The sequence below is a fragment of the Cydia pomonella genome, chromosome 4, assembly GCF_033807575.1.
Source record: "Cydia pomonella isolate Wapato2018A chromosome 4, ilCydPomo1, whole genome shotgun sequence".
In the NCBI taxonomy this organism is placed as follows: domain Eukaryota; kingdom Metazoa; phylum Arthropoda; class Insecta; order Lepidoptera; family Tortricidae; genus Cydia; species Cydia pomonella.
This window is the reverse complement of record NC_084706.1, coordinates 9,871,192-9,896,870: the sequence shown is the minus strand read 5'-3', so window position 1 is coordinate 9,896,870 and position 25,679 is coordinate 9,871,192. Positions and strand designations below refer to the sequence as shown.

At 34.5% G+C, this 25,679-nt stretch overlaps 2 protein-coding genes across 11 annotated transcripts in view; both read right to left on the bottom strand.

Moving 5' to 3' along the window:
* Positions 1–12,333: 12,333 nt before the first annotated feature.
* Positions 12,334–15,326, bottom strand: LOC133517054 (uncharacterized). The gene is made up of 3 exons (XM_061850197.1): positions 14,656–15,326; positions 14,339–14,534; positions 12,334–13,697 (listed from the first exon to the last, which is right to left on the bottom strand). Exons 1-3 carry the CDS (start codon positions 15,095–15,097, stop codon positions 13,352–13,354), a joined length of 984 nt encoding a protein of 327 aa, XP_061706181.1. The 5' UTR covers positions 15,098–15,326; the 3' UTR covers positions 12,334–13,351.
* A 5,281-nt stretch (positions 15,327–20,607) lies between these two features.
* Positions 20,608–25,679, bottom strand: part of LOC133517044 (proton channel OtopLc) — a 71,509-nt gene continuing 66,437 nt past the window's right edge. For 8 of the 10 annotated variants that reach the window (XM_061850174.1, XM_061850179.1, XM_061850180.1 and 5 more), the window contains 3 exons: positions 25,210–25,444; positions 23,951–24,118; positions 20,608–23,030 (listed from right to left, as the gene is read on the bottom strand). In XM_061850174.1, coding sequence (XP_061706158.1) covers positions 22,890–23,030; positions 23,951–24,118; positions 25,210–25,444 — 544 coding nt within the window. In that variant the 3' untranslated portion in view covers positions 20,608–22,889. The remainder of the gene's footprint in view (positions 23,031–23,950; positions 24,119–25,209; positions 25,445–25,679) is intronic. The other 2 variants (XM_061850178.1, XM_061850184.1) reach the window with 1 other exon arrangement.

Genomic DNA, 25,679 nt, shown 5'->3' with positions numbered 1-25,679 from the left:
ATTTATTCAATTCGAGTCGTACGTATTAGGCCACCAAACGAAGGAAAAAACGGGGAAATAATTCGTGTAAAAGCGAATTTTGGCATAGTTGTAGATAAATAACATACTGAAAGTACTGATAGATGGGGGTGGCGCTATTGTGTACGGGGGAGGGAGGGTTTAAATGTCCCTTTTTTAGTTTATCTTAAATAACTCGTGAACGGTGGCCCATATCAAAAAATGATCTATCACGCAAATCATCTATATAACATTTCCTACAAGACAAATTCAGTACACTTTTTACTAGGATCAATATTTAAAAAGATATTAAAGCGAGAAAATTAATTAAAATCAATTTTCTGGTCCATTTTTCTATATTTTCGTAAACGGTGGCAATTAGCAATAAACGCTGTAAAATGTAAATAATCTACACAAAACTTCTACAAAAAAGATTCAGTACACTTTGTGAAAGGATCAATATTTAAAAAGATATTAAAAAGGGAAAGTTAATAAAACCAATTCTAAGGTTCATTTTCTTTAGTTTTCGTAAATAATTTGTAAAGTATGACCCATAGCAAAAAAAATGTCTTATACATAAATATATAAGTAACATAAAATTTTCTATAAGAAATATCTAGCACACAAAAGTGTGCGAAAACGCTAGGATGAATATTTAAAAAGATACTAATGCGATTTTAAAAACCCTTTTTAGTTTTCGTAAGTAACTCGTAAACGGTAGCCCGTAGCAAAACACATTCTTATACATAAAGAATGCACATAATATTTCCTACAAAAAATAATTCGATCACTTTTCTCTAGGATCAATATTTAAGAAGATATTATAGGGGGTAAATCAATTCATAGGTACTTTTTTAGTTGTTCGTAAATAACTCTTAAACGGTGCTCCAGTGCAATAAGAATGTTAAACATAAATACTTAACATAAAATTTTCTGGAAAAAAGATTTCTTACACTTTTTCTTTAGGATCAATATTATTGAGATATTAAACGGCGAAAGTTAATTTTAATCAATTCTGCACATTATTTGTGTTTCTCGCTTTAAAAGCTTAATAAATATTGATCTTAGGGAAAAGTGTTCCGCATGTCTTTTGTAGAATTTTTTATTATAATTGTTTATATACACATATATATTTTTTGCTATAGGTCATACTTTACAAATTATTTACGAAAAACTAAAAAAAGAGACCTGAGGATTCATTGTAAGTAACTTTGCTCCTCTTTGACTAAAAAACCGGACAAGTGCGAGTCGGACTCGCCCACCGAGGGTTCCGTACTTTTTAGTATTTGTTGTTATAGCGGCAACAGAAATACATATAAATATAAATATTTCTGTCATAGCATGCCAAACTATAATTCTAAACGTAACCAGCGACAATGATATCGCTCGGAGCGCACGTGAGACAATTGCATCGACGCGGCTGCTAGCTTTAAATGGCCCTTTTTTAGTTTATCTTAAATAACTCGTAAACGGTGGCCCATATCAAAAAATGTTCTTTCACGCAAATCATCTAAATAAAATTTCGTACAAGAAAAATTCAGTCCACTTTTTCACTAGGATCAATATTTAAAAATATATTAAAGCGGGAAAGTTAATAAAACCAATTCTAAGGTTCCTTTTCTTTAGTTTTCGTAAATAATTTCTAAAGTATGACCCATAGCAAAAAAAATGTCTCATACATAAATAAGTAACATAAAATTTTCTATAAGAAATATGTAGCACACTTTTCGCTAGGATGAATATTTAAAAAGATACTAAAGCGAAAAATAGGGAAAAATGTTCCGCATGTCTTTTGTAGAAATTTTTATTATAATTGTTTATATATATATTTTGCTATAGGTCATAATCAGGGGTCGGACAAAAAGTGCGGATGACGTAAAAATGACGTAATCTTGCACACAGGTGATGTTTGAGTTTGTATTTAAACTTCCGTGTGACATGTAGTAACAAAGTAGTATTAATGAAGTAACAAAATAATTGTAAATAAATCCATGGAATTAATAATACAGGTGGTAGGGTGATGTAGTGAATAAAATAAATTGCACGAAACTTGTTACCATATGGTATAATTATTTGAAATTAGTTAGAACAAGTCTGTGGGATCCTCAGATAAATAGGTTTAGTAGTCAAAAGTGGGAACAGTAGGTAAGATTAGTAAAAATAAAAAAAGATATTTTGTTATTATACTTATTATTTAATGAAATTATGCATAGATGACTATTTTTGTCCGACAAAAATTATGGTAACTGTTTTTGCATATTCACCATCCATGCATTTTTTTTTATGAAATTACGGAAGTTTTCATTTTGTAGTTGCACCCAGGGTATGTTTGCTGCTATCATAAAATTTGTAAGGTTCATATTAAATTCACTTTGCCCTTTTTTTTCTACGTTTCCGACATGTTTGGTTGTCTCCAAATGTCTTTTAATATTGCTTACCTTCGTTGGTATATCTTGATTACAGCAAGAGCAGTATACGTGTTTGTCACGTACCTCCAAAAACGGAAAATTGCCACAATATTCGAGTAAAGATGACATTTAATATAAATTTTAGCTAAATATAATCGTGAAGATACAATAGCTAAACAATAACGAAGTCAATTTATTGTTCATCTGATTGACAAAAAATACTATTTGAAATCATCCTATAAGTGGTTTGACGTCATCCGCACTTTTTGTACGACCCCTGGTCATAATACTTTACAAAATTATTTACGAAAAACTAAAAAAGAGACCTGAGGATTAATTGTAAGTAACTTTGCCCCTCTGACTAAAAACCCAACAAGTGCGAGTCGGACTCGCCCACCGAGGGTTCCGTACTTTTTAGTATTTGTTGTTATAGCGGCATCATCTGTGAAAATTTCAACTGTATATCACGGTTCATGAGATACAGCCTGGTGACAGACGGACGGACGGACAGCGCAGTCTTATTAATAGAGTCCCGTTTTACCCTTTGGGTACGGAACCCTAAAAAGGACCTGGAAACTGATTATAATGAATTTTAATATCTCATTAAATATTGATCCTAGCGAAAAAAATTACGGAACTTTTGTTGTACAAAATTACATTTCTATTATTAATGTATAAAGAACTTTTTGCATTGGGCCACTGTTTACGAGTTATTTACGAAAAACAAAAAAAATTAGGGACTTGTAAATTGTTTGTGATTTACTTTCCCCCTTTAATATTGTTTTAAATATTGATCCTGGAGAAAAGTGTTCTGTATGTTTTTTGTAGGAAATATTATGTTAATTATTTATGTATAAGAACCTGTTTTGTTATGAGCTGCCGTTTAAGAGTTATTTACGAAAAACTAAGAAGTGACTTTAAAATTGATTAGTATAAATATTCCCTCTTTAGTATCTTTTTAAATGTTGATCCTAGCGAAAAGTTTCATATATTATCTTTCCTGTAGAAAAAATTATGGTTAATATTTATGTATGAGAGATTTTTTGCTATGGATCATACTTTACAAATTATTTACGAAAAACGAAATAAAAGGAACCTTAGAATTGATTTTAATTGACTTTCCCCCTTTAATATCTTTTTAAATATTGATACTTTCAAAAAGTTTACTGAACTTTTTTGTAAAAAAAAAATGTGTAAATTATTTACGTTTTACAAGGTTTTTGCTATTTATGGGTTATTCACGAAAATATAGTAAAATGGACCATAAAATTGATTTTAACTAACTTTCCCGCTTTAATATTTTTTAAATGTTGATCCTAGCGAAAAAGTGCACTGAATCTTTCGATTAGGCAATTTTATATATATTATTTACGTTAAAGAACATTTTTTGCTATGGGCCACCGTTTATGAGTTATTTAAGAAAAACTGAAAAAAGGGACCTTTAAACCTTATAGTACAAGTTTCATCAAAACTGGTTCAGTAGTTTTAAAGATCTCGACGGTTAAGTTTTAAGATATCGCAATTTATTAACGATAAGCATACAATAAGTAGGTAATCTTTATTACGTGGCAAAAATTCTAGAACCTAGTTGTTTTTGACGTCGGTTGTTATTAACGTCTTTAGCGTGATATTATTCTAATCAATGTTATATAAAACTGTATATATTATTCGGTACAAAGAAAACGCAAAAATCACTAAATGTAGTGTAAAGACTCACAGACTCACACATCAGTGACAACGACAACTCCCTTCTTAAGTGTGGACTGCGGGTCACGCGGTCGGGTCGTACTAGTAGCACAAGGACACTAATCTGCACTTACCTGCTAAGGGAAGACGGTACATTATTGCGTAACCGCGGGATGGATTTATCTTCGCTTCAAAAATTTCGGTGTTCTGGATGATATTTCTTTTGGATATTTTGAATTTAAGTGTATACGTGACTACTTAGTATATATTTAAAAAGAATACAGGCTGAGAAATTTTCCACTCTCAGTTTTTAATAGTTGTAAAATACATACATTTGGGTATGTATTTTTTTTGGATATTCTTACCCACTACGCCAAATTATATTCTAAGATCATATAAGAAGAAAAAAATGACAGAGCAATTTTCCGATGAAAATGAGCGTCAAAAAAAGGAATTATCATTTAAAAAAAATCACATGTTTGACAAAATTTTTAGATTTTTTTCTAGTATTACATACTGATACAAATAACTTATTTGGTAAAATAATTTTGGACAGAGGAATTACTCGGTTAAAAATATAAACAGATTTATATTTTTACGTATAAATACCTAACTTAGAAGTGTTTTTTTTTTTGGATATTCATATGTTAGTTTCGACTCATACTATACAATAACCAAGCAAAATTTCATCGACTGATAAATTAATGCATGGGTCTCCATACAACGACTTGCTTCATTTCCTACACTAGTAGGGGTTGGATATGCCTTTTTGCTTCAGTTAAGTTACAGTGCCTTATGTCGCAGATTTTTACTAATTTATTATATAAATGCGGAAACAGATAATTCGAGAATCTCAAAGCAAAAGCAGTTTTAACAATGGGTTTAGGAATTTTGTACTCTTTTTCGTATCATGTCTTTTTAATTAGGCTGACAACAGACCATATTGTGCGATAAATTGTCCCATGTCCCGTCTGAATCCTACTTTATACCCACTTAAGTAACAGATTTCTAAAACAACTTTAAATTGCAAGTAGGTATATGCATTTTGCTTTTCATATAAACAAAATCGTATTTTCATAAACAAATTGGAAAATATGAATAAAGACCAATGTTGCAAATTAATATACTTTTACGTAGCAAGTACATGATACTGGACCCGGGTATGTCCTTTTGAACCCGGGTATGTCCTTTTGGACCCGGGTATGTCCTTAAACTACGTCCACAAGAGAGGTATGGGCATTGTGAATGTCATCTCGCTCTGTGTGGTAGGGCACAGCACAGCGGATGTCATTCCAGATCTAGAGCAGAGCCCAACTGAGGAAGTACCTCCAGCTTACAGAAAATCGCAGCTAAATAACACTAGACCCTACTCATAGTGTTGTGTTCCTGCCGGTGAGTAAGGTTGCCAGAGCTCAACGAGGGTGGGAGGGGGTTAGGGTCGGCAACGCGCATGTAACTCCTCTGGAGCTGCAGGCGTACATAGGCTACGGATACTGCTTACCATCAGGCAGGCCGTATGCTTGTTTGCCACCGACGTAGTATAAAAAAAAAAATACTCGTATGATATGTTAGACATCCCAACTATATGAATAGGGGAATTAGAGAGGATTGATTGTAAATTTAATAAATAGACGGAGACTGCATGGTGTACGAATCTTCCATAGCTAAATATCGCTGCGTGGCAGGGAAGCACCATCTCCCTGAAAGTGATATTATGGAATTTGTGTCTTGCCATTTTTAAGTTTTACGTGTAATTGTGAACAACATGTCGAATTACTCCTTTTTTTTTTAAATGCGTTTAAAATTCGTCTTACTCCATTTTCTAACCTCGAATGAGCCGATTTCCGTATCGTGATTGATTTTATAGATTGAGACTGCACCCAATATCTCCTTCAACTTGTTAGTTTTCGTTTTTTTCTTTTGGATTGCTTTGAAAAGCAAAATAAAACATACACGAGCCACGGCAGTGAATATGTGCAGCACCATTTTCAACAGCTGACCGAGGGACGCCATCTTGCCGAGCAAATTGGCTCGGCTGAGGCAAACGGCCTCGCGCGGCCGCGTGCTCGTGTAACTTTTGCCTCAGTACGGCAAAAGTTACACGAGCACGCGGCCGCGCGAGGCCCGTCGTTTGCCGCGCGAGGAAATTTCCTCGCGAGGCTGCTCACTCTGTGTGGACCCGCCTATTAACACCTGTGTTACTTAGGTAAGTAACTCACGAAAGGCCTTTAACATTAATTTTACAGTAATTAGGGTAAACTATACTAATTTTAAACCTTTAAGTTTATTTAACCTTTAATTTTAAAGCAGCAGTCGTGGCTTTCTAACAAATAAGCTTTTTGTCAAAAAAAAAACATTTTTGATGCCGGCTTTTATTGCTGAATGCACTTTTCTTTCAACAGGCAACTAGTACTCACCGAGACAATTCTACTAAACTCAAACCCAATTAGGTTGTGTTGTTTTATCACAGAGTTCCTAATATGGCCACCTCCTGTCTCTATCATTAGATCAGATCGCCAACAAACTGTCTCGCAGTTTGGCGAATATTTTGTTTTGTGGTACACATATTTTATATTTTAATGTTATAATAAATAAAAAAAAAAAAAAAAAAAAAAAAAAAAGATCGAGGCATAATATTGCATTGTCATCCAATTTACATAATATATGTACGCAAATTCTCAACTTAATCGGAAACCGGGAAGTAGATTAAATTTTACTTGCAAGACTTGACCCTTGTACACGTAGATACATAAAATGCAAGCTTATAAAGAGAGCTTAGGCAATATCCATTACACCATAAAAATAATTTAAATTTAAAATAATGTTAAGTATTATAAGGATCTAAAAGAATGTGCAATTTATCTTACTTTATAGAACCACTGGACTGGGCAAACTCCAGAGCCCGGTTATACGGTTTAAATAGGTAGATATACGTAGTGTCTATGTTTTTTATCATGAATTTTCCAAGTCTATAAACGAATCTTTAAAAAAAGTAAACAGGTTAATTGCGAAAATAACTGTGTTAAACAGTTTATTAGTTATTAAAATAATCACATTCAACTGTAGTAACTTCGAACAAATATATGAACAAAATCACCTTGCATTAAATCTGCATATCAATCATATCGTAAGGTCGACAAGTCACCAGGAATCATCATAGTTGGTTCGTCTGTTTGACTCTAAGCGCACATAACACCTTTCTATTTAACCTCTTCCTCTAGCGCTCGAATATACAAGAACGATACCGGTAGCAAATAAACGAATGAACGATCGAAGTGTTTGCAGTGAAAGCTTGATTGCTTAATTTTTATCGGGCGCAAAATTGCATCAAGCATTGGATGACTGAGGGCGGACAGTATTATTTCCTATGAGAAAGTAACTTTTTGAATTGGACTTTAAAAGTCAATAGAAAATCGCTTTATCATGTACCTTATACAAAAATCATGTAACTCAAAAAAAACCAACGAGCTTAGATCCACTGTCAATACTTATCAACACGTCTCAGCTTCTGTCCACGCGAATAAATTCATCATCATCATCATTTAAGAGCATGGCTCTTGTCGGTTGAGTAGACGCCAGTTTTCGCGGTCCTTGGCCAAGTTCTTTAGGTCCCTGTAAGACTTACATTTGCTTTTCCTTTTAGTTGCTGCGTGTAGTTTGCTCGTGGTTTCCTCTTCCTCTTATAGCTTCGATCTTGCCTTCTAAAATAGTTCCAAAGAAAGTGTCGTCTCTTCAAGGTCAAGGTTCTAGGTCAAGTGACCTATCATTTTGTTTCGTCTATTCTGTATGGTCCTCAGTAGTTTTCTCCTCTCTCCAACAATTCGCAGCACATTCTCGTTCCTTTTTTTTCAGTCCAACTTATTCTCTCCATTCTTCTCTACAACCATATCTCAAAAGCCTCTAATCGATTCCTATCTTTCTGCCTCATTGTCTACATCTCACACCCGTACAAAGCGATATGCTCCAGATGTATATATTAATTAGGCGTTTTTTGGTATTCTTAGCGATCTTAGCCTTAAGAGAGAAGGGGACGGCCGCTTCTCCATACAAACGTAGTCCACATATTCCTCTCTGAATATTGACATGACATGCGGAAAACATTTTTACATAATTTGATGTATATTGACAATAGCTATGCGCCCCTAAGTTTACAATAAACTTCCTAATATTATAACTGAATTGTCTGTTAGTAAATTTAAAAATTATGTAAAACGTAAGCTTATCTCTAAAGCCTATTATAGCACACAAGACTACATGAATGATGAAACACCGTGGGATTAAGTGTGATTGTAAAGAATGAATTATTTATTGTTATGCTATTAATGATGAAATTGATAATTCAATGTATATATATACCGTATTCTTTGACATTTAGATTTTATTCTAGAAAGGTTCTATACAATTGTATGTATTTTTATACAATTTTGATGTTTGACGATCTTTTTGTGAAATTCTTATTATTAAGTTTACCATATCTATAATAGTTCAATGTTTTTTTTAGAACAATAATAACTGCATCAATAAATTGCTCTGATATTTAGATTAAGATGATATTTGTAAAATTTGACGATTTAAAAGTGCTTGTTGCTAGGCCTATTTGAATAAAGAATATTTTGACTTGACTTTGACTTTGTTTGTTTTTTTTAGATTTTCCGATTATTGGAAAAAGTAGGAGCGAAAAACCGCTTATAACTGAATTGTCTGTTAATACATTTAAAAATTATGTAAAACGTAAGCTTATCTCTAAAGCCTATTATAGCACACAAGACTACATGAATGATGAAACACCGTGGGATTAAGTGTGATTGTAAATAATGAATTATGTATTGTTATGTTAATATTGAATGAAATTGATAATTCAATGTATATAATATATAATACGGTATATATTATATAACATATTTTTTGACATTTAGATTTTATTCCAGAAAGTTTCTAGACTAGTATTTTTATACAATTTTAGTGTTTGACGATCCTTTTGTGAAATTCTTATTATTAAGTTTACCATATCTATAATAATTCAATGTTTTTTGAGAACAATAATAACTGCTACAATAAATTGCTCTGATATTTAGATTAAGATGATATTTGTGAAATTTGACGATTTAAAAGTGCTTGTTGCTATTGCTAGGCCTATTTGAATAAAGAATATATTGACTTTAACTTTGAACCGTTTTCATACACATTTTTAATGGCTCTTAACTCTTATAATAATTAAAAATTCGAAGAAAATCAACGTAGGGGCATAGCTGTCGTTGATATACTTACAACAATTTGTGTCGATATATTTTCAATAACATTAATATCCAGAGAGGAAAATGAACAACAATTTGTGTCGAAATATTTTCAATAACATTAATATCCAGAGAGGAAAATGAGGACGTTTGTATGAAAAGGCGATTTCGCGCGGGACCTCCACTTATGTCTTAAGCAAATGTTTTTTGGCGTTGAAAGCTGTTTTCGCCATCGCCTCTATACTATTTCATCTGTACATTTAGAGTCTTGTGTAATTAAGCTGCCTAAATATCAAAGCTTGTTTACTTGTTCTATATGTGTTCCTCTTATGTCTTATGCGAATAAGATAACAAATTTATAACACAACCTTAACATTTGGTTCTTGTGCACTGAAGCATTGACCGACAAGCCTAATTTATGTTTAAGGCCAATTTATCTTTTCAACTATTTGATAAACTTGTGCAGAAACGGTCCAGATTTCTAACACCATTGATTGAGTAAGATGTGTAAACCCTAAGACAAGTTTGAGCTTCGAATTTGACAGGTAAATGAGATGGCGCTGTACAGCTCCATACATTTTGCAGTAACTGGTGATTGTCAAAAGTTGACAATTGACAATTCAGTGACCGCAAAACATATGGCGCAGTATTTTGAATGTCAAACTAAGGGGCACGTTTTTTTCTTAGACTTTACCCCTCTATTACAATCAATTCTCTTTACCTATATGGATTATTTCCACTAAAACAGCAGTATTGTCATTGTGGTGTTCAGTACAAGAATAAGCAAATAGTGAATATAAATTACAATACCCCACCACTGTCCATAGTACATTCATTTGTAAAAAAGTAGAAATTAAATTTTATATTTATGCCAACCTCATATTTTTAGGCATACCTACTGATCTTACTAACTATGGGTAGAGTAGAATGTTTCCCTAACAACGAGTTTCATGACAAACGACGCCAAGTTTCCTTTATTTCACGCGAAACAAGATAACGATGTAAATTTGGACATACCGTAAAACGGTCCTACTTTGCTCCCCACCAGGTAAATGTGCTCCAATTTTGTATTAAGTTTATGTCCCTTATAAGTCGATGTCTATGGTTCATACAGCAAAATTTCCGAACGCATTTGTTACACTGGACTATCTAGTTGGCAACACTGAATGTCAAAATTTCGTTCCGCCATTTTCTCTTTCTGTCAGATGTCACCGAGTGCCGCTACGAGAATTCGTTTAAAAAATATTATGAGGAAAAGTGACTTCCATCTGAAAAAGTTATCATCGATTCGCGGTAAGTATGTTTTGATGTATTCATATATATAATAAGCTACCCATTTCTTGCAATATTTCTAGCCGTTTCAAATTTTTTCGACGCTTAACCTCAAATTATTTTTCAAGTACCTACTTTGCACCACGTGTTGGGGTAACTTTGATCCTGGAGCATAGTTACCTCATGAAGTGAATTATGTTTATAAATCCTACAATATTATGGCATTTTGAATTAAATAGTATTTTTGTTTACAGCAAATCTTGCCACGGGCTTATAGAAAAAAGGTGGGAGCTCGATATTATAAAAATTATTCGGAGGACACATTGCAAGAATGTCTGAGAACTATAGTGATCGGTGAACTTACCCAAAGAAAGGCCAGTGAGAAATATGATATTCCACGTAGAACTATAATAAATCATTTGAAACTCCTGCGAACCAGAAAGCCATGTCGACCACCTGGTGCTCCATCTACATTTTCAGAAGAAGAAGAAAAGTCATTTGTGGATTGCGTTATAAAACTAAGTGAGCATGGTTTTCCACTGACAAACTTTGATTTACGCATGGTAGTAAAGCTGGAAGTGGCCAAAACCGAAGGATGAAATCCATTATGATTGGAAAGATGTATTGGGATGCATAAATCCACCAAAAAAAATGGACGAAGGGAGATTTATTCCATTCCGGAACTGAACGAAATTTGGGGATAGGTATCTGATATCTAGGTACCCTACCTACCCAATTTATTAAAAAAAACGCTTGATCTCTTATTACATAATATTTAATTACGTTTTTGAGAAGGTTTTTTACGCATTGTTGATTAATAAGTAAGGAAAATGATACCTACCTATTGAGAGTTTTGAGACTGATTCTCTTATTGATTGCTTCAAACTTATCCTAGTTCTGTATTTTAGAAGACTGTTTTTGTTTCTTGTTGATTATTGTCTAAGTGAAATAACACTAAGCCTGAACAATATCGTAATTATAATAAAAATAAAACACTTCAACTAAATTTCAGTTTTTTTTTGTACCTATATTTTTTTGGATTTTTGTTTTTCCTAAAATTTACTTAAAAATGTGCACGTATGATTGTAAATTGTGTATTGTTTTATTGATGATGGTGTAAAACTGCACCAAACGCTTTAAAGTATTAATTTTGGGACAAGTTAAATTCAGAGGCAAAGTTACCCAAACAATGGGTAACATTGCTCCTAAATTAAAGTTTTTATATATGTATATACGAAACGTGATTTAGGCGTTATATGAGCATTCTGTTACGATAGTAGGGATGATCTACTTTCAAATGAAGTATATAAAGACATTACATACTATATTAATTTTTAGAAAAAAAAGAAATTACAAAAATTTGGAGCAAATTTTGGTGCAAAGTAGGACCGTTTTACGGTATTATGTAAATGTGGTCAAAGCGAATACAAGGTCAACAAAACAACTAAGCAAAATTCGGCTAATTACACGCGTTGTTATCCTTATCAGGTATGACTAAATACGAACAAACTTGAAACTATTGTACTGATGCCACTAAAATAGTTTGCTGCTATGGCATGCAGGACACTCATTGAGTCTCGTTAGATTTCAAAGTCATGACCTTGATGCAATACGTACCAGACTGAACGGTTTCAACACAATCATTCAACATTATACCCTATGTTACATATTTTAAGGTTGTTATTCTCTTTACGAGAGGCCTCTGCTCAGCAGTTAGGCGCTAAAACATCTTCAAATTACTAATTAGATATATAGTTATATCCTGTATAATTACAACTATAAACGATTTATCAATAAGATCATCTTAAATGCAACATGTTTCGTGATGATTCATATAAAATTTGCCTTTGTCCCTGTATGGAATTTTAGACCGCGAGCCAGGAACAGATTTCCATGACCAATCGCCTCCCGGGCGAAAACTCGTATAGTGGTTAACGGCTATGTATGATGAACCCTCGTGGACGTCAGCTGCCGCTCCGTTGGTGGGTTGAGGAATGGCAGCGACCATAACACATTAAAAAAAAATTGAAATTTAGAGATGCTATTGTTAATTAAAAAAATCGTCAGCCGATTATATCGCGGTGCTAAGAACGTCAGCTGACCGCTGGAATATTTAAAAAAAACCGGCCAAGTGTGAGTCGGACTCGCGCACGAAGGGTTCCGTACCATTATTTATAAAAACGGCAAAATAATTATGTTGATTGTATGGGAGCCCCCTTAAATATTTATTTTATTCTGTTTTTAGTATTTGTTGTTATAACGGCAACAGAAATACATCATCTGTGAAAATTTCAACTGTCTAGCTATCACGGTTCATGAGATATAGCCTGGTGACAGACGGACGGATAGTGATAGGGTCGGCTGAAAATAAGCGCTTTACCTTTTTATCACAATAACAAACTCATGAAACTTTGCATGTAGCATTCCATCAGGCGTTTCAAATAAACGGATGGCGCAATTTACACATTACGCATACTTTGCGGACATAAAGTGGTAAGGCGCGTATTTTTTTTACATGTGCATGTGAATAGCTCTAGTCTTTCCACCGCGATAGACCGGCTGACGGTTTTTTTTAAATTTAATACAGCATCTATAGCTATCACCTGACAAAATATCAGCGGGGAGGCGATGACTGACGACATATGCTCCTGGCCCGCGGTCTATTAATTCCCAGTAACATTTTCTAAAGATTTTACACATATTTTACATGAATTAATCAATAAAAAAATAAAATATTTTTTTCAGAGCATGCTATTATAATACCGACTTACTACCATTCCCAGACCAGTTAATCAGAGTGTCCGTGTTTGTGTCATCAATGTCTACAAGAAGATTCTCCATATCTATACTTCTTGAGTCATTTAAGACAATATCTTCATCATGTTGTTCTAAGTTGATATATGATAGTGACTTTTTCTTTTGCCCTAAGTCAAATATTTCCAAGTCTTCATCATCATCCTCGTCTGATTCCATTGTTAGCGGCACCCTGGATAACTCCATGTTACTTCTGTTGTCTTCCGATTGGAGAACGCCATAGCGGAATTGATTTGGATCAATTGAGCTGTGTATGTTTTTAGCATCACTGGTGTTGGCTTTTTTCCTGGAAACATTGATTGGTAAAATGAAATTCACATATTTTATATTCAGTATATTCACATTAAGTAAAACCAAAAAATTTGATAACATCCCAATTTACAATTTTTTTTTCTATTTTCAGCTATGGGTTTGGGAGTGTGACTTTTATTTACTCCTTCTTACAAGCTTTTATTTAACTTGCCCTGTTAGTATGTGTGGGATAAATCTTGGAAGTTAAATTTGACCTACTTCCCGGTTTCCAATGAAGCTGAAAATTTGCATACATATGTAAATTGGGTGACAATGCAATATTATGGTACCATCAAGCTGATCTGATGATGGATATTTTTTAGTCATAAAACAAGAGATTCATTGGGGAAAATGAGTTGTAATAAGCTCCATCTGTTATAATGGATTTAGTTTTCCTTATTACTACACCGTGACTACCATGAGAGACCAATGTTGCACATACTAAAGGTATTGATGATTTATTAATCTTAAAATATAGTTTTTTTAAACAAAAAGGATCCAAAATACAGTGCCAGTGACCCGATAGTTGGGTTCTCCATTCATAGTAACTGTTTTTTACATATGGGATTTTGCATGATTTCGACTATGCTTTTACTGGCACTGAATGTGTTAATCAGATAAGCGTTTAATTTTCACCTGTATATTATGAAGTAGTAAGCAGTTGCCAGCAGCGCAAATCCACCAAACACTATAGCAGCCCTTTTCACAACTCCAGGGTCACTTAGGTTGATTTTAGGTGGTTCTGTAGCGGTTGTGTTATGTACTTTTGTTTTATCATCAACTATACTAGTTGAATTATGACTTGTTGTGTTTGCTTTATCAGGTTTGTGCACTGAAATGTAAACACATAGATAGTTAACTTTTAGCAGTACTAGTTGGTGTAGTAATCATCTACATAAAAAAGCATGACTTGTACATCTAGTAAACTATTAAATTAAACTCATTTAACAAACCTGTTTTGTTATCCAAAATTGGCAGTTTTCCTCCATCCTTACCATTTTCGGTTACATTACTTGGAGACACATGAGGTTTAACCAACAGAGACGATTCGGAGACAATATCAGGAGACTGAGGCTTATCAGTAGACTGAGCGGACAGAACAGGAGTCACATTCATCTTAGTTTCGCTCTGGGCAGCAGATTGCCCTTCACTAGGGCCTTGGATTCCAATTTCTGAATTAACATGAGCTTGGCCAGAGGGTACTTCAGGCTTGAGTGTTGTTTGCGCTTCCACCTCGCGCTTACGTATCGTCATCAATCTAATTCCATGGTGAATCGACGGCCATAATGAGTATCTCGCGTTAACATCACTAACAAAATCCTTACTCAAACCAGCAACCTCAGATGTCCTCACAACATTTAGAAACAAAAATAACGCCGCACAACGTAATAACATCGTTCTTAAAAAACACACGAAGAAATTAATTGAAGATGGCAATAATCACTGAATTAATGATGCAAACAATGAAGTCCTATGATATCACGATTGATATTACTCATTCTTCGCAAGTCATTGAAAAATCTTGCAATATTTTTTTTATAGACCTTACCCGGGTCCACATTATATTGTAAATTCCAGAGGGAATACCCAGCTCGCTGTTATTTGCACTACAATAAGGAAAATCTGAAGATGAAGATAAGTTCGATTCGGGCTACCAACAGGCTGCAATGCGTGGCTGTCACTGTCAGTAGTGTCAGTGTCAAACTCAAGGCCTCTTCACACCTATCGATAATTGCATGCGATTTATGTTACATTAAGGCAATTGATAGGTCGATTGAAATTTGATTGAAATACACCTTACCTATTTGTCAGTAGAAAAAGGAGGAAAATTTGAAAAATGTAGGCGCAAAGGGTGTCACTCCCATACAAATTTTAAATTTCCCACTTTTTGTTTGTCCCTACTAAAACGTAGTGATTATATGCTCTTTGGTCCCTACTGACAATACTGGCTTGCCAGACTATACAGATCCATTCAGACGGGATGATCAAAATGTAAATTTAATATGTAAATGGTAAATGTAGTTAACTAAGTCATAAGTCCAAATAATTTCTATTATATAGGGGAGGACACTGACTTCTGTAACACAGGTTTTTACCTAGCTCAGAAGTCATGCAGGGACTTCAACACCTAAATTTACTTGGCTTTAATGCCAATACAATAAATAAAAAAATAAAAAATAATAATTTATTTTATTTTATAATGTTGGCAGAAATACGCCAGTTTATGCTTGTTACCTAGATTTATCAAAAGCGTTTGATCTGGTTTCCTATTATTTATTTATTATTATTATTAGATATTGGTATGGAAACCAGATCAACAACGTGAGATGGGCAGGTACATTGTCTGAGACGTATAGGTTGCAATGTGGGGTGAGGCAGGGCGGGTTGAGCTCACCATCGCTTTTCAACCTATATATGAATAAGCTTATTGTCGCACTCAGCAGCATGCAGCCAAATGTATATATCTATGGTTCAAAAGTTAGAAGGGGAGGACACTTTTTTTTTTTCTTTCGGAGCAATTATCTCCGAATATATTCAATTTATCAAAAAATGTTTGTTGAAGATCCCTATTCGTTTTTAAAGACTTTTCCAACAATACCCCACACTGTAGGGTTGAAGTAAAAAAATGTTACACCCACTTTACGTGTACCCCTACTCAGGTACCCTAAAAAAAATTGAATTTTGACATTTTATTGTACGACTCTGTCGGCTTTACCTATTGATTTATATATCCATGCCAAATTGCAGCTTTCTAGAACTAACGACCACGGAGCAAAGCCTCGGACAGACAGACAGACGGACATGGCGAAACTATAAGGGTTCCTAGTTAACTACGGAACCCTAAAATACAGGTAACCTATACATCTACAAAACGAAATACTATTAGTATGTGGAATCCCGCAATGCAGCGTATTAGGGCCACTTCTGTTCCTCCTTTATAATAATATTGAATAGCTTGGCCACCGACGACCGGTTTTGTGTAATGGGTAGTTACCCTGCTTTTTTTTAATACTACGTCGGTGGCAAACAAGCATACGGCCCGCCTGATGGTAAGCAGTCTCCGTAGCCTATGTACGCCTGCAACTCGAGAGTAGTTACATGCGCGTTCCTGATATGCCTATGAAACCGTTGGTCCCGGGTTCAAATCCTGGTAAGGGCATTTATTCGTATGATGAGCACGGACATTTGTTCCTGAGTCATGGGTGTTTTCTATGTATTAAAGTAATAATATATTAAATATATCGTTGTCTAAGTATCCACAACACAAGAATTATTGAGCTTACTGTGGGACTTAGTTAATTTGTGTAATAATGTCCTATAATATTTATTTATTTATTTATTTATATAATGACTTGAAAATAATAATTTATTAATAAACCTAAATAAAACTAAAATTATTCACTTCAATCAACTATTGCCAAATAGCTCCATTAATTGCGCTTATCAAAGATTTTTAATTGAATCCGTAAATAATACTAAATTCCTAGGACTTTAAATAGACAGTAACCTGTCGTAGTAAACCAATTTGCTTTCGCCTTATATAATCTTGCCAAGCAGGCTAGTGCTGAGACTACCATGACAGCATACCATGGTTTTATGGCATCGACCTTGCGCTACGGCATCATGTATTGGGGGAACTCCACCAACAGAGAAGCTGTCTTTTTAGGCTCAAAAAAATGTGTAAAAGCAATCCGCGGACTTAGGCGAGAAGACAGCTGTGAACCACATTTTAAGGGACTAAAAATATTAACGTTTTCATGCCTTTATATACGTGAAGCTGCTGTCTTTGTCACAGAAAACTTAACCTTGTTCAGAACGGTCTCTGAGGTATTTCCCAGAAGCACCAGTTATGGCAAAACCTGTTTGCAGAAAGATCAAACACTGCTCTAAAACGAAAAAGTGTATTCTGCTTAGCGACCAAAATCTATAAAAAATTGCCGGATAGAATTAAAACATTGCCAATACAACAATTTAGGAAAAAGCTAGCAAATCTACTTACATATTGACGAATGCTTTTATTCAATCTCAGATTTCTTGACATACGAAACATAATAGTTTAATTTATATTTAAAAGAGTAATTCTCGACATGTAATTAGATAATATATTGGAAATGTTTTTAATTTATATAATGAAGGATTTTACTGTTATTATTTAAGAATATCAATATTTTATTGTATGTTTAGCTTTTCGGTGAAGGAAAACATGGTGAGGAAACCTGCATACATCTGCGAAGAAATTCAAAGGTGTATGTGAATTCCAAAATCCGCATTGGGCTAGCGCGGGGACTATAGCCCGAGCCCTCTCGCGCATGATAAGAGGCCTGAGCCCAGCAGTGGGACGTAAATAGGCTGAATTATTATTATTAATGTTTTATTAATTACCTAGTTAAGATATTGTATACATTATTTTAAGAACATGTTTTTGTACGCCAAAAGGCAAAACATAGTGATACCAAATTGATAATTTTATACACCACTGTAACAGTTTCACCTTTGTTTTACAAATAAACACTGACTTTGACTTGACTTTGTATTAAATCTAATAAATTATAATAATATATATAATAATTAAGCCTATATACATCCCACTGCTGGGCACAGGCCTCCTCTCATGCGCGAGAGGGTTTGGGCTATAGTCCCCACGCTGGCCCAGTGCAGGTTGGAGATTTCACATACACCTTTGAATTTTTTCACGGATGTATGCAGGTTTTCTCACGATGTTTCCCTTCACCGAACGCGCGACCTCCGGATTGAAAGTCGGACGTCAGGTCACTCGGCCATTACCGCTGTAGAAAATCAATACTTCAAGATTTCATGGAAATTAGATAATAATGCTCGTTTGGTGAAATTGACCCAATTAAGCCCTAGCCTTCGGCTTCGGGCTTAATTAACATTTGTTCGTAAATTCTTGTTTACCACCCTTAATACACAATGTATTATTTAGTTTAGTCCAAGATTACGCATATTGATTTATTATATAGCTATCACAGCTATGCCCGTTCGTTTTTTTTTAATTCCAAGTATTTTAAGAGTTTGGACCATTAAAAAAATCTAACTAAAGTCGAACAGAGGGGCATTGCTATGTTTAATATACAATTGGCATGGCATGGCATGGACCGACTGGTAGATAATTATTTTAAGGCATCATGGACCTATAAAATAGTTTTTTTTCAGGAAAGCCCTCATCCACGAAGAAGAAATCAGTTTTACAGTTTTTTATATGGTCGAGAAAGTTGGCGATGTCGTCGTAGATAAACAAGCCAACAACACACAAATCCCCCGACAAACCCCGAGCAAATCAGCTTTCAAGAGATTCCTACATAAGAAATTTTTTGAAATATTTTTATTTGTATATTCGTTCGTTATATTTTTTCAGCTCTGCAGTTTGCCATAGATTTAATTATAATTAAAATTCTCTTACTTTTCTTCTTACACCATGCCTACATTTCTATTGACTGTTGAGAATGCCCTTAGGTGTTAAGTCTGCCGTTTGGACATTTGTTTTTGTGTTATGTGCAATAAAGTTTAAATAAATAAATAAAATGTCTACGTTTTACAGGTTTTTATTTACTGTCCGTGTGTCTGTAATCAAGTCAAATTTGATCCACTTTTCGGTTTCCAATGAACTGAAGCTGAAAATTAGCATACATATGCAAGTCGGGTGACAATACAATGTAGGAGGAGGTAGCCATAGGAATGTGAAAAAGGAAGGCAACGTAATTGTATTTGGGATTTTTAGAATTGACTGTGACAAGAAAAGTACAGTCAGCGACAAAAACTTGTACCAAAAACGAATTTTTTCCACAATCTTAGTATTTTATAGTTACCAATGGAGATACATTTCGTCTATAAAAAGTGGGTGTACTTACATGTAAGCTTTATTGGCAAACAAACTTGACGTGTATTTTTATTGGATACATTTTATCACACTAAATGCGAATTATTTGTAATTCTGAGATCAAATTTACAAATTTAACTGAATTCAATACAATTGATGTCCTTACTAACATATTTCATAGAAAGAAAGTTTTATACACTCTATTCTTCCTATAAATCGCTCACCGGAAATGGAAGTGGATAGGGCACACCCTTCGAAGATCAGAAGACAACACGGCCACGATCGATTTCAAGTGGAGACCGCATGGGAGCAGGCGATGGGGTCGGCCGGCGCACACGTGGCAACGTACCGTCGTCAACGCCGCGCGCCGAGCTGAGGGCAGCCGAACTCAGCTGAGCTCCGCCTCCCTCAAACTCGGCGGAGCGCGAAGCACATGACAGGAGCGGATGGCGACGTCTCACGAAGGCCCTCTGTACCAATGTTGTCTAGGACAACAACAACATTCTCTCTGTCTAGACAGACAAAAAATGCTTTTGTCAGATTAGCATATTCAAGTTTACAGCAATTATTAGTAATTGAAGAAATATCCCATGATATTTAATTTAATTCCTGGATTCAGGTTCAGGGTTAAATAAGTTTCGATAAACATACATTTAAAATTAAAAAGTTGTGCGTGTTAAGTTTAATTTATATCTTTCGCTGTATGTTCGACAAACAATTATTTACCAGAATCCAATTTATATCCAATAAAAGTTTGTACTTACCCATTTTTATAGACGAAATTTATCAAATAATAATATATTTTAATAATATATAAACTAAACACTACAAATCACATAAATAATTCAAATCACCGTGATAATTATGTAGAAATTTTATCCACGATGACATCGACATATTTATCGACTGCATAAAATATTTTACACTAATTTTTTCTCACTTAATTCTGTCCTGTTCTGACAGCTGACAAATGATGCACTCGTTCGTTCGATCCCTAATTTTATTATGCCTCTCGATTGTAGTCATGGTTTAGTTTAACACAGAGGGCGAAAAATAAAACTTACGATCACATATATTATTTTATTTTATTCAATAGACATTTATTTTTACTCATATACTATAAAGTGGAATTTCCAAATTTTAATTTTTGGTATCTAAGTATTCAACACTGATTGAGTATCCACGTGTGGGTTCGATTACAATGTTAATCCTAACCTAACGCATAAACGTCGGCATTTTCTGTTCCAAACATTTAGGTACACAGTAAATATCACCTACAAAATTGAACGAGTTGATAAGTAGATAATAGTATAGATTTATCAAAGGTCCTAGTGTTAAATTATCGGCAGTGATGAGACAAGCCTAGCTCACGTGTTTTACTGAGCTTGCAAACTCTGACAGAGGCCAAAGCTTTCAGGAAATTATCTGAGGGGCTCACAGTTCAACTTACTTAGCATTAATAATAAATTACGAACTTTACTTTAACATTAAAATATAATAAAACCATTCGAAAACTAACTAGATACACACCACGCTGCTTCGCACACACACTCCCAGATCTTATAGTGATTAGGTTTACTTGTTTTACCTTAAGTTAATTTACAAAGTTAATAAATGTGTTATATAAATAAATAAATTATTAACTATTTTATACACAATCCATAACATCGAACTGATATCACGTATAAACGACATGTTTCGTATTCAACATCATCTAATATCGTATGTAAAATTAGTAAGCCTATAAAAATAGATTGCACACAAAGATCATTACGAAAATATCTGCAGTGACCATTTTTAATGCAACAAGGCGGTAGCCTAGCCATTTTGTACGTGTATGTACCGTTGCCTTTTTTTGACAATCGAGTGTCACGTCAAACCCAGAGACGGGTCCATCCTATGATTTTAAAAGAGATGAAAAATCCGGTATAAATGTAGAAAAAGACCAGAGTGTTCAGATGGTAATTTAGATTTCATCTTTTACCTGACTGTTTACTTTATCGAGACCATTTATAAAAATGGGCATTAGGAAGTTTTCGCATTCCATCAATAGTGAATTTTGCTTTTTCAATCATGATCCACTGGGCATGCTTAATTACAATGGTGGATTTGTCACATTACGCATGGCCCCTTGCAATAAAAATGTATCTTTGAATCATATTACATAGCTTCCCAAAATCATCCGTATAAAGCAGTTTACTGCGGCTGAAAATAGTACATAACTATCGGTATGTACTCCTAAAATTAAGTACATACTTCCGACTATTCACTACCGGCTTACGATTATAAATATTCCGAAATTTTTATATTAAACCTCCAATATACTTCTACTCGCTTACATCAAATAATCAGATCAAGGTAATCTATTATCTTGGCTAATAAATCTTCTGAAACTTTAATATAGCAGTTAGTAATATTTTAAATATCTTAATTGTTAAAATTGAAAAACGCGGCACGTCATCGAACGAATTTGAAATTCTGAACTAAACGATATTTATTTAAAAAAAAGTTTGCTCACTTAGGTAGGTACTTCTTTCAAATTATGAATGAAGGTAAAATGTAAAATATTGTCAAATTTTAATTGAGCCTTAATCCTAAAATCATGGCACATAAATTATTCTAACAAAGGAGGGAACTGTTCACAACTGGGATTAAATATGCATAATTATGATATTAATTATGTATCTTGTTTCAATCAATTTTACTTACTATTAAGTAAAAAAGTTGTTTATTTTTTATTTAAATTTTAGAAACCGCTAGATATGATTTCGAAAAATGAGCAATTTGTGTTTACGTGCGTACCTACAAAAGAAAAATGTCGTAGGCAATGCAAATTGTAAAAATTGTTTGGTCGCGTTAGTCTCCACAGTCAGTCTTCGAAGAAACCTAATTTTATTATGATCTGTAAAAAATATGGAATGTGAAATAATCCGAAAAAACTGCTAAAGTATTTAAATAAACGATTGAAAAATCCTTTATATTTAGTTTCACCTTCAACAGCTGTTTTTTTGCACCGGGATTGCCATCAGTTTAACTTTACTACAGTTTCGAAAAATTCGTCACACGATTTACAATTGAGGATTTTGATAACAATAACATTTGTTCCATTCGAACTACACAATTGCTGTCCCGGTTAAGTACGAAATTAGTGGCTTCCTAGTATATTCCAGGACGTTGTTGACAATCGGATTCTCACTTGTACATTCCTTATACTGTATCGAGGGTTCAACATTCAGAAATATCTGTTTAAATCATGTTAGCAATGCCTGGTTTTGAGTTATGGAAAGTAATGTAAGAAACCCTCATTTTGCGAGACCCATTACGCTCAGTGGTGTTAAGTTCTGGCGCTCACTCCAGGCGCGCTTTGTAGCTGGTCTTCCATATCTCTGCTAGAGTTACAGCTGAGTGGAAACGGTGGAAGATGCAAAGTGGCAGAGTGAAGCGTTGAACCAGGGACCAGGCCACGTAGCCATAAAAGTCCAGTTGCACCTGGAATCGATATTAATAATTTGATTAACAATTTAAAAAACTGTAATTGGGAACATAGTAATGAAACTACTTCATTATTTTATTATTCAACAGACACGCTTCAAAACACTGACAAAAGTGTAGATATTTAACATTATTTTACAGTACATATGGTGCTACTTTACCGCACTAGTGCGAAAATTAGCATACTACGTTACTGTGTCGAACATTCAAAGGGCCATATGTACTGTAAAACGTTGTACGATACATGTGCGAATATGTAATTCGCAACTCGTGTCGATTTAAAACACTCCCTTCGGTCGTGTTTTAATTTATCGCCACTCGTTTCGAATTTCCTATTTTTCGCACTTGTATCGTAATGTACTATTATACATTTCGAGCCAGCTCTTTTGAAACGATTAGTAAGTTACTTAGTAGACAAAACACAACATGTAAAATATTTCAGTACTATCCTAACTATAGAACTCTCGTGAGTAGCCTCACATATGTAAATTTTTTAAACGAGTTACTCACGTATTATTGAGTAAAATAAACGATCGGAATGTTTGGATACCATTTTTGAGGGTCTTCGCCTAGGAGCACCGACTGCTTCGACTTAATGACTTTAGGACGGGTCTGCTCTCTTTGTTGTTTTGTCATTGTTTGTTCACATTGTTTCTGTCATATGACGGATTGCACACAACACTCACTGCGTCACTTGCTGGCTTACGAGCGTTTACTAAACTTAATACGTGAGTAATCTGTTTAAAATAATTTTAATATTTCAGGCCTATGTTGCTTATATATTATGCTGGTCTGTATTCTTTAAATAACTATAAGTATGTAAGTAAGTAAATATTCTTTTTTGCATCAAAAATAATACATTTTACATACATGTAAAACGACAAATAAATTACTATACTAAGACACTATATACTTACGGGATTGGCCAGTACTTTCTGTGCCTCGAAGGTGTAAATGAGCCACATGGTAACGTTGCAGATGAGCAGGAAAGTGACGGCCTGGCGCGCCGGCTTGCTGCGTTCCTGCTCAGGGAGATGCACGCGGCGGCGGGACACGTCGGCGATGAACAACAGTTGGAGTATCACCTGAAATTAATTATCAGTGAAACGCATTAGTCCGGAAATCCGGCTGAAATCAAAGTCGACTAAAAAAAAAGAGCAAGAGGGCCCAAAGAGTTAGACTAACCACACTCAACATATGCAACGAGATGCCAAAGTAGTTCATGCTGCCGACAACCGGAATATACGGTGGATTATCGTACCTACTGGAGAAGCTGATGCCCTGAATAGCCCTGATGGTGCATCCCAAGTATTAAGATATCGACGCAAGGAACAGGAGAAGGAAAGGTATTATTTTTCAGTACTTAATTGCCGGAAAACCAAAACTACTATAGACTGACGATCTAGTGAAGCTTATTCCACTCGTAGCTAAATATAAAAGGAGTTTTATTGATGGTGATATTTATGGGCCGATATAGGTAGCTACCACGCGCTGATTGCTATAAGTTTTGTTTACATACTTTTACCCAAAGAGTAAATTAAGTATATAGCTTTTAACTACCATGAATATAGTCAACATGCATACGAAATACAACGTGCTCACTAGGAACCCGATTTTTTTATAGTGAATAGTCATCATATTTAAATACTCGATAAACATTTATAGAATTCCTCTAGTTTCAGAGTTAAAATACTATTAATATATATACTTATATGTTTTTTTTTTCATTATTACTTTTTGTAAAACACCTTTCTGTTGCCACTATGGGGCCTAGTCTAAATAAATATAATTATTGACAGACATGAAAAAAAGTCAAGCAATACTTTACAAAAACTAGATTCTTAAGAAAAAAAGTACCAGTTCATTTTAAGTTTTTACCAGTAAAATTTTCTTTTCAAGTACAATCACGTCTGAAAATATCGATAAGAACAAAGTTCCAAAAATATGTATTGCTCATAACATTAAGGTGTATACATAGTTTTGGCACTTTGTTGTCCGTATCTATATTTTCAGATAAGACCGAACAAATAAATATTTGTCGGGACCTAAAACTCATATAAGTAACATTTGTTCCTTCCTTTGGCCTCACCTCAGAATTGTGTGGTTTCAATTATTCGGGATTCTCGCGAGTACCTTGTATTTAGGAGTACTTAGAAACTGCAGTCAGAAGATTTACCTGAAAAACACTTAAGCATCCAGTAATCATGACGAGCAAATTCGGCTCATGGGTGAAAGCTCCCATCCCACCAGCGATGACGCTGAACACGGCGTACACGAAGAGACCGAAGGCAGACACGCGCAGCAGGATGTCATTCAAGTCCGACTGTTCTTCGGAGCGGAACTTCAGCGATTGCACCCTGCGGAGAGGTTCGGTGTAGGAGGGGGTATTGCTCCATCTCATTACTCGACCACTGGCCGTTACAGGGACAACCAAGTATGGTAAATGATTGAGGGGTAAAGATCACACAGTATCGTGGTGAAGGTTAGCAATGAAAGTAATAAATAAAGACAAAATTGGAGCGCGGAGAGGGACAGGGTGGGAGAAAACAACAAACTAAATAAGTAAATAACAAAAAAAATGAAATGTAACTAAAGTTAAAATAGGTAACTACCTAGTTGAATAGAAGGTAAATGCAACTAATGTAA

What these genes read in the sequence shown, in the direction of transcription:
- LOC133517054 (XM_061850197.1), bottom strand. Translation starts at nt 15,097, where the DNA reads ATGTTATTACGTTGTGCGGCGTTATTTTTGTTTCTAAATGTTGTGAGG. An exon ending in AATTTTGGATAACAAAACAG is followed by an intron (nt 14,535 to 14,655) that starts GTTTGTTAAATG and finishes TTTACATTTCAG; the next exon opens with TGCACAAACCTGATAAAGCA. An exon ending in TACTACTTCATAATATACAG is followed by an intron (nt 13,698 to 14,338) that starts GTGAAAATTAAA and finishes CAATGTTTCCAG; the next exon opens with GAAAAAAGCCAACACCAGTG.